This window comes from Sinocyclocheilus rhinocerous, unplaced genomic scaffold (genome assembly GCF_001515625.1).
Source record: "Sinocyclocheilus rhinocerous isolate Xijiao unplaced genomic scaffold, SAMN03320098_v1.1 scaffold444, whole genome shotgun sequence".
Classification (NCBI taxonomy): domain Eukaryota; kingdom Metazoa; phylum Chordata; class Actinopteri; order Cypriniformes; family Cyprinidae; genus Sinocyclocheilus; species Sinocyclocheilus rhinocerous.
Genome location: NW_015645540.1, coordinates 2,019,430 through 2,029,052, shown reverse-complemented (window position 1 = coordinate 2,029,052; position 9,623 = coordinate 2,019,430). Strand labels below are relative to the sequence as shown.

The window sequence follows — 9,623 nt, the reverse complement described above, 5'->3', positions numbered from 1 at the left end:
AGTGTGTGTGTGTGTGAGAGAGAGTGTGTGTGTGTGTGTGTGTGTGTGTGTGTTTAAGGAATGCATTTAACAGCCTATATAATCATATTGATCTGTGAGTGAGGGGATATATATCCTCATTCAAGTTCTGTACATACTGTAAATAAGATAAGCAAAAGAAGTAAACCATTCAGTAGTTCATGACTTTATTTTGAATTTCCATTCATTTTACACAACAGTAATAAGAAAAAATGAACTGCAATGTCTGAAGCAAAAGGCAATTAACAGCATCAGGGAAAATGGTAGATTTTTCTCCCAGATATCCTTTGTTTATTGGCGCAGTAAGTCACATTATTGTGTGATTGTGCTTCAGCCATCTCAATTTACCAGGCAATCAGTAAATCTTAAAATCAAAAGAATTAAATATCCAAAATGCTCGCAACATGTTCTACAACATACAAATACGAGAGATAATGGTAATCCCTGATGTAATATTATAAAAGCATTGATTAACGTTATTATTTAATTCTTCTAAATCCAAAATGTAAAAAACAAAAAAAATCAATACCTCGTTCAATCTCCACCACAATATAGTTTTTGAATTTCCATTCATTTTACACAACAGTAATAAGAAAAAATGAACTGCAATGTCTGAAGCAAAAGGCAATTAACAGCATCAGGGAAAATGGTAGATTTTTCTCCCAGATATCCTTTGTTTATAGGCATTTCAAAATAAAAAAGTGGCATGATGTTCCTTGTGGACAGCCGCATATCTTGCCAACTCTTGCACCTTTACGTACTGCACACTGCTCACCTGCATCACACTTTAGATAAAAAGAAGTACACATGTGAGTAATGAAATGGTCAGTGTAATAACAGTACATGAACAGATATTGCAGTGCATAATTTCATGGGTAGCCTACATCTGAGTATCTATGCAAAGTCATTACAGCATTATGTTAACATCTTCGCGATACATACTCATTTTGTTGTCAACTTCATACTCTTTGTAAATGATTAAATTCAAAGTGAATCAAAGTGAAAAGTTGCAGTGAACTTATGATTTTACTTAAAGCCTATCAGAGAATGCAGTCACTTAATTATGATCAAAAATAATTTCCACATAAGGGTAGAGTTGAAAAAAGAGTGTCAATTTTCTCCATTTGTGTGAAATGCAACATTACCGAAGGAAGTAGGCTAAACTTTTTTCCAGTTTGTGGCAGTTGTTTATTCTTTAACTTCTCAAGAACCTCTTGCAGTGCCTCTATCTGTAAAATAATTACAATTTTAGATCCATTTCCTGAGATTATTCAAGATGATTGGTTCTTTTCCAATGTTCCTTCATGAAAGACAGGGTAAAATGCATAACTCACCAAATTGTTCTCCTCCTGTGTTTTTGTGGCACTCTCCAAAGAGCGACCGGCAAGTGAGTCATCACAGCTTGTGAGAATGAAAGACAGGGCAGAAGCAGCAGCAATAAGAACGATCCGTCCGCTAACCATGGTGCTGAAACAAGTTTCCTTGGTCCCCACAGCAGAAGATGGTCAGTGGTCTCATGGTGTGATGAAGAGCTGCTCTTTATAAATGGATTCAACATCACCTGCTACAAAATTCATGATGACAACCCTCAGTGACACATGTTAAGCTCATACAAGGCCATGTTCCCATATCTGTAGTAGTTTGTGAGGGGAAAAAATACAAAATGCCTAATAATGCAGATACAGTTTGTGTTCTAACTCGGTGTGACCATGCATTCTGTATATATGTCTGCTTATGCCTATGTTTGTACGCTGTTATAAATCAGGAATTTCCTTTTACAGACTCAGGGACCCCACCCAAAATTTCAGAAAACCCAGGAACCCCCAAAAGCTTTCTGTAACACTTTACTATTAAAGTAAATACCATAGTACCATAAGTAATTTTACATAATATAATAGGCCTACTTAATTGTTAGTTAAATTCATATCGTTTGACAACTATAGGAAACTTTATTTTGTTGTTTATGTTTTTACATTTATATGCTGATTTGTTATTTGAAGTGTTATTTAATTTCTTAGTTCTTTTTTAAAGAAACTTCTATATATTTAGTATTAGTCTATATAAATGCAATACCTTCACGTACCAGCAGGGGTTGACAAACCTCCGAATAAAGTCCTAAATAACTGTGTGGCCCTTTGGGCTGATATCCAAAGTAAATAATCAAAGTAAATCATTTAAAAACATATTTTCATTATCATTTTTAAATAAAATTACTTAAATTAATAGATAAATTACTCAAGATATGTGACAGACAAACTCCGGAGGACTGCATGATCTGGATGATTGCGGGTCAAGTCCAATATTGACACTGATCTGGCAAGGAGGAACAGATGATTGGGGGCATGTGTGAAGAGTAACCAGGGTCAGTGGCGTTTCTTCAGGAACTGATGAGACAACCTATAAGGAAGAGACCCCAAGGCAATGGATGTCTGGGGTAGCAGAACAGTGATGGAGTAATTCTAGACTAATTCAGAAAATTAGGCTACTGAAATGCTTACATTTATTTATTTATTTATACGCCAGATGCTCGTTACAAAACATAAGAAATAGCGGAAGTAGGCAAAAAAAAAGTGCGAGTAATTCTCAAATATTTTAATCAAGTGAATATTGATGAAAGTTGAGAAATATCAAAATGTAGAAGTTAGATTGTGTACATGACCTACAAGATTTTAATCGTCGGACTTATTCATTGCTTCATTTTACAATAGGCTATTAACTTTCTGATCATTCTTTGGAGCGAGGTGAAGAGCTATTAGCCAACTCAATATGTTTGCAAGGCCATATGGCTATTAATGTCACTTGATAAAGGATTAAGATGATAAACACATTGTCAACAGTTGATTTATGGTCGTACAAACTTTGTCAAACTATAATCTTATTCAACTGATGTAATCACGATAGCCATGATTGAGCTGATCACCATGCAAAATGGCGTTCCTCTAACAATCAAGTAATCTTCCGCACAGTGTTTCGATTCACAGCTCATCTTTATTTTGTTGTAACACCCCTTGTGAAAAAAAAATGCACTTAAAGAGGTCATAGGATGCCCATTTTCCACAAGTTGATATGATTCTTTAGGGTCTTAATGAAAAGTCTGTAACATAGTTTGGTTAAAATTTCTCAATGGTAGTGTAAAAAACACTTTTTTTACCCTGTCAAAAACAGCTCTTTTCAGATCAAGCCGTTTTTGTAGCATTTTCCTTTAAATGCTAATGAGCTCTGCTGCCCCCGCCCCTCTCTTCCGAGCTGCTCTCAGAGAGACTGTTTACTTTAGCCGCATTCATCGTGAAACTTGCTAATTAGCACATTATTAGGAAAGGCGAATTGCAAAGATTCATTACAAAACATTATACTCACTTCTTCTGTAGATGAGGCTGGATCATGAATGATTCGCGCAAACATAGATGCACATTTATGTAGATCTAGGGCGCATTCCCTTCAGAAACATATGTAATCCTCTGTGAGTTCAGCGGCTCAGATGTCGGGAGTAAATGACGACTGCTATGTTCATTATTACATCCAACAACAGAACACCTCAATCGCTTAGGAGTCATTATTGTCTACATCTGCTCCGGCGGTGAAACAATGGCGGACTGATGACAGCTCACTCAGGCGGGTCTAAGGTAAGACGCAAGTCCAGTCTGTGCTGAAACGCTACTGTCAATCAAACTATCGTGGGAGGGGCCTGTCTGTGTGACGTCACACAGACAGGCATCTGAGATCGGCTCGATTTGAGAAAGGGGAAAACATTTAACCAGATAAAAAAAAAAACACTGGGTGGATTTTTATCATTATAGGGTGGTTGTGTACACACACTGCCAACACACATTTCAGTTCAAACAACTTGTAAAAGTGCATGTAGCATCCTATGACTCCTTTAAGTATACTTTTATAAAGTGTACTTATTGCGGAAATAATATACTTTAAAAGAACACACATAAGTTCAAATTAAATATGGTATTTTCGACTATGGTTAGACTCATTCATGACTCATTCACCCAACTAAAAGTCATTTTTACAGTGCAGTGTAGCTTATAATAAAAACCAAATGTAGGCTATTTGAATGCAAATAAATTTTTAGATTTGTTAAAATTTTGCTTGCAATTAATGCACTTAAATGTGTTTTAGGTAATACTTAATTAGACATTATTATAAAGTGCACTTAAGTATGTTAAGACCTATTGTCATTAAAGTGTACTCTCTTTAAGTATACTTAAGTGGCCTTTAATTTAAATTATATTATATTATCTGCAAGTGCACTTTTTAAAAAGTATACTTTTAAGATTTGAAGTACACAAAAAGTACACTTTTAATACAATTACGCACACTTCTTTTACACAAGGGACATTATCGCAATCTAACATAACATTAACGCTTAACAGTTTAAGCTCATGATATCTGGCCATTATCACCGAAACCACCGAAGTGCGTGTCATTTTAAATGTAGTTATTAGTTTTGATGTAATCACCGAATGTGTACCTTCGTGATCATCGTAATGGCATGCCCGCACATGTTCCTGTCCTCGTGCTCGGGCCTCATGAGGAGGTGCAGTTCTCGCCACCAGATGGAGCGCTGGACAAAGAAGACAGTATAACGGGCTCATGGGCTCATGACTGTCTGATAAATGCTTTTCAAAATAGTCAAGCAATTAATTACATAAATGAATTACGCAATATATGCAGACGGTAAAGTAATGTTTCATATATTTTATTACATTAATTAACCTTTTTTAATTTATCTGAATGTATTTGTTTGCATGTAGCAGTCTCACATATATAAATTCATATTATGATGTATTTTTACTGATTATTTAATGTGCAAATATAACGTCTTTTGCAAAAAAAAAAAAAACATTGCAAAAACTAAAAATAACAAAATAATTCAATAATTAATTAAATGTTTAAAAAGTCGTGAAAAAATAAAATACATCTATATTATCATCAGGAGAGTGGGGACAGTTGCAACGAGGGGCAGTTGCAACATGGCTTATTTCTTCAATCAGGAATGAGCTACAGTGATGATATTCATACTGCACATGCTCAATTAACCCCACATCCTTCCTGAAAGAAATCAGCCATGTGACCATTCCATCAACAAAAATGAATTTTCAGGGTAATCATCCTTCCTGAAAGAAAACATGTGACCATTCCTTTTACAAAAACAAATTTTCATATTTAAAAAATTTTTTTTTTATGATCAGATTTTTTTGTCATACATGCCGTTTGCATGAAGCATTTTAAAGTCATATAATTTTAATCAGTGTTTTCTTAGCTTCTCATAGGCATAGCATGTGCCAAAGATATTGTGTCAAGCTAATATACCAAGTTTTATCATGGCTGCCAGTGTAGGGCCAGTTGCAACACGTTGCTGCAACCGTCCCAACATGCTGTCCCTTACCACAACATTGATGTAAAAGCTTGGCACAAAATTTTAATTTTATGGAAGAATCCATTTCAATAGTTGGGTATCTCTCCTTCTTTATTTAAGTAAATAGGTTAAAAATCAGTTTGAGTCAAAGGTGGACTAATTTTCTTCACTCTCACCCTCTCTTTGTCACACACATACATCACATGCACACACACACACTTATAAAGTCAGTTACATAAAACTGTATATTTGTCTAATTTGAATTTTTAAAAGTAAGACTGATTACCTGGTTAACTGCTAGTTGGTCAAAGTAGTTCTTAAGACAGTCTTAACAGTGGCTATGTTTATGCAACTGGCCCTAGTTCAGAAAATTTTCACAGAAGTTAACATAGTAGGCTATTATGAAATTTCAGTGTCTTGATTTTGATTAAATTAATATTTTGCAGTTAAAATGTATTGTAATAATTAACCAAAACATGGTTGTTACTTGTTTCCACTATTCTTTGTTTTTATACAGCCAATTTAACTTACTGAAGACTCTGTCTGTGCACAAATAAAATAAAGAAATCGCAAAATGAAATTTAAGAATGATTTTAATTACATTTTAATGAATGTTGCAACTGCCCCTGTGGACTGTTGCAACCGTCCCCTGTTGTGGGGTCAGTTGCAACATTTGACTGTCTATTCAAGAAAAAAATTTTCATATATTATCATATGTAGCCTGCACATGTTACAGCAGCGTGGGTGAATAATTTGACAGATAGCTTTACTGTAGCCTATTAAAATAAGACAAGTCTTTCCAATATAATCAGTCTCTGAGAAACTGAAGGAATTGCAAAAAAGTGTTGCAACAGTCCCCACTCTCCCCCTATAATATAATTATGTATTTGTTTTCTTTTAAAAGGTTAACAACATTTAAAAACTCAGGGGGTACTTCGTGTACTATCACTGGGGTTCAGTTGACAAAAAAACTGTTCATCTACAAGCAACTATCAATCAATATTCATGAGTTTTCATTTTTAACAACTTAGTCTGCAGGAATTCATTATGGAGAATAGCCCCTTGATCGTTCCTTACACAAAGACAACTGCATTTGACACAATACTTCGCACAATAGGAGACTCCATAGAAACCTCCGGGGCCAATTTGCATGAGGTTTCGGCCGCAGTTTCAACCACGCCCACTACGGTACTCCTGCTTTAAAAACACTGGCTCCCACAGCTTCAAGTCAAACACGAGTCGAGTCAGTATCGCAGAGAGAAGTATCTGAGCAGTGCGAGAGAGAAACCACTCGAAATCTCTGTGTATTACTGCTGCCATCAAAGATCGCCATTCACTGGAATTATATAATTTGGAGGAAATTTCGATTTCTGGATTATAATATAATTTAAGGACAAACATGACTCTGGAAGAAGTTGTTGGATGCAACAGCACTGACAGAAAGTAAGTGACTTGTTTTTTTTTTATCATTTCAAACGAAGGAGTCTCAAAAAGATTTGTTTTAAATTTTAAGGGGTTTCAAAAGTTAAAACTGATCATTTTTCTCTTTAAAGAATGGAAACTGTGCGTGAAGCTCTCGAGGAGCTGCTAGTAGCTGCACAACGACAAAACTGTCTGACAGTAGGAGTCTACGAGTCTGCACAGCTCATGAATGTGTAAGTATTTTATTCAATCTTAAATAGAATTCGGTGACATGCATTAGACCAAATTGTAAAAACCGAAGTGCATATTAATTAAACGCATTTATTAACCTCTACAGGGATCCAGACAGCGTGGTCCTCTGCGTTTTAGCGACCGATGAGGAGGACGAGAATGATGTTGCGCTTCAGATCCACTTCACGCTCATCCAAGCCTTCTGCTGCGACATCGACATCAACATAGTGCGCGTCTCCGGCATGAGGCGTTTAGCACAGGTTCTCGGGGAGCCGCTCTCCACTGACAGCAACGCCAATGAACCAAGAGACCTCCACTGCATACTTGTAACTGTAAGTATTATTACGCATATTACAAATACACGTACAGTGTAACATTTGGGAGAGGTGGTGCAGTTTGTTCATATAGCTTTTGTCGTCGTTAACTATCTTTGAACTTTTTAAACAAAACACAAGCGTTTTTGTTGTGGTATGTAAAGATGAATGAAGAATGACAGTTTTGCCAATGTTGTGTCCGAAATTAGTTTCGCTAAACGTTTCCAAAACGCGTACAGTTGCTTAAAGTATATATTCGCGAGATTATGGCAATATGTTCAAGGACTAACTTTGAAATGTTTTAAACCTCACTGGAAATGTATTAATAGGCTACTATTCATAAAAAAAGAACTGTTGTAGGCTACTTGTAAGACACCCACTCCCCCACCCCCACCATAATTCACACCCTTAACACAAACTGGGAAAGTAACAAACAAGCTTTGATATTGCATATCAAAGATATGCAATACTAATCATATTTCGTTCCTTCTCATAGAACCCACAAGCCGAGCATCTCAAGCTGAATGAAGTGGGGAGTTACTGCAAGGAAAGCCGTTGCAGGAACCAGTGGGTGCCCTCCATTGCCCTGCAAGAGCGCTGAGGTGTTGTGCACTGAGATGTGCTGCAGAGAACCGGAATATTGATGTCGTCCTTCAACCGTCATGAGGACATACTCATCAATTCAAGGGGACTGTCTAATAGTCCATTATGGAGCTTCCACTTCCATGTTTATGGAATTCTAAGTGTCAGAGGATACTAGAGACATTCGTCCATGTTCCTCATATTGCATGATCGGTGTCGTCGCCCTTCGGAGGGACCAGAGGAGCACCAGGATGGTTGGTGGACTGTGTTGTACCTCTTAAGGGATGCAGCAAGGATGCTAGGGGATCTGGGCGGTGGCATATGGCCGCACTTTGCTTTCAATCCACGTGGGTGGAGAATGAATAACACATGACTCAGATCTGACAATATTGTGATGGGTCTACAGAGGAAAAGAACCTCTGCCTTAAAAAGAGACTGCTATTTAAGGACTGAATTTGTCTTCATTTTTATTTATGCCTAACACTGATGTCATTCACAACAAATAATATATTTGGTTATTTATACATTTACAAATGTTTACTTTTTTCTTATAAAATACATTTTATGCTTAATGATTTAAACTGAACAGTTCCTGTTGTGTTTTTTATGCCAGAAAGTGCAACTTGTTGGACATTATAAAACCTGTCACATGCATTGACATGAGATCAGCTCAGAACTCATAACAAAAACAAATTATTTAATATATTCTTGCTTCCTTATAGTCAAGTATTATCATATCATATGTTATTTTAAGCCTTACAATAAGGAAGAAGGGGACTTAAATTGTTCTGTGGGACAACAGACAGTTCTGATTAAGGGTAAAGAAATATTATTCCCAACAAGATAGCTGTTCACATATTGATACCAGATGTTTTTCAATGCTACCTCAGTCTGAACAGTCGTGTAAGAATACATATGACTTTTACATCACTCTAGATCGAGATTCATCACAATTCTGAGCTGACAGGATTCACTCCTAAGATTTTACATACTAGTAGTTCTTTGGTCACTCGATTAATATTAAAGACATGTAGTCAGTGGAAGGACACTGAGATGTAAGTATTACAGTAACAACTCCATACAAGCAAAACTTGAGAGAAAACTATACTATGCTCTGTTTCTCCTGATCCTCATCTTCGTCCTTCTTACCACCTGCATACAAATTTGTTGGCTTCCATGGTACATCACTTTATAAATACTGACATGCTTACATCCATATTACAGCGCACTGTGTGCCGTCTTTGTTATAGTTCTTTTGCGCATGCGGGTAAGTTTGAAATTTAAAAATAATGTAAACAGCCAAACAAATCAAAGTTGAGCACTAAGGCTTGCAGTATGAACATAACATTACTCATATAGTAATATTTCTTTCAAAAAGAACAATCAGTGCCTTAATAGACTTGACATGAAAACATGCACACACATCTTATTAGTCACACACTTGTGCTGTTCTTCAGAAGACCAAAAAAAGAGGGAAAAATAGCTTGATCACTCTGACTTCAATGACCTTATGAAGTGAATAATGTCATACGGATGACTCAGACTTCTACACCTGCACAGGCTGAGTATCAGCCTTTTCTTGAGAATGTATCATGCCGTATGGAAGGATTTGAAAGGCATGTCTGTATTTTCACAGGGAGCTGTGTTCTCACATGTGGCAGTGTTTACAGTTTCCTTGTGCCAAAAAA

At 36.3% G+C, this 9,623-nt stretch overlaps 2 protein-coding genes across 2 annotated transcripts; one reads left to right on the top strand and one right to left on the bottom strand.

Annotated features, from left to right (window-relative positions):
• Positions 1 to 695: 695 nt before the first annotated feature.
• Positions 696 to 1,512, bottom strand: LOC107706403 (cocaine- and amphetamine-regulated transcript protein-like). The gene is made up of 3 exons (XM_016510110.1): positions 1,353 to 1,512; positions 1,164 to 1,247; positions 696 to 803 (listed from the first exon to the last, which is right to left on the bottom strand). The coding sequence occupies exons 1-3, from the start codon at positions 1,479 to 1,481 to the stop codon at positions 696 to 698; spliced, it is 321 nt and encodes a 106-aa protein (XP_016365596.1). The 5' UTR covers positions 1,482 to 1,512.
• A 5,119-nt stretch (positions 1,513 to 6,631) lies between these two features.
• Positions 6,632 to 8,456, top strand: gadd45bb (growth arrest and DNA-damage-inducible, beta b). The gene is made up of 4 exons (XM_016509996.1): positions 6,632 to 6,829; positions 6,940 to 7,041; positions 7,146 to 7,371; positions 7,850 to 8,456. Exons 1-4 carry the CDS (start codon positions 6,786 to 6,788, stop codon positions 7,952 to 7,954), a joined length of 477 nt encoding a protein of 158 aa, XP_016365482.1. The 5' UTR covers positions 6,632 to 6,785; the 3' UTR covers positions 7,955 to 8,456.
• Positions 8,457 to 9,623: the final 1,167 nt, after the last annotated feature.

Coding starts and splice junctions, on each gene's coding strand:
- gadd45bb (XM_016509996.1), top strand. CDS start 6,786: ATGACTCTGGAAGAAGTTGTTGGATGCAACAGCACTGACAGAAA. Junction 7,042..7,145: donor TCTGCACAGCTCATGAATGT/GTAAGTATTTTA, acceptor TAACCTCTACAG/GGATCCAGACAGCGTGGTCC. Junction 7,372..7,849: donor TCCACTGCATACTTGTAACT/GTAAGTATTATT, acceptor TCCTTCTCATAG/AACCCACAAGCCGAGCATCT.
- LOC107706403 (XM_016510110.1), bottom strand. CDS start 1,481: ATGGTTAGCGGACGGATCGTTCTTATTGCTGCTGCTTCTGCCCTGTCT. Junction 1,248..1,352: donor CACAGGAGGAGAACAATTTG/GTGAGTTATGCA, acceptor ATTATTTTACAG/ATAGAGGCACTGCAAGAGGT. Junction 804..1,163: donor AGTTTAGCCTACTTCCTTCG/GTAATGTTGCAT, acceptor TTTTATCTAAAG/TGTGATGCAGGTGAGCAGTG.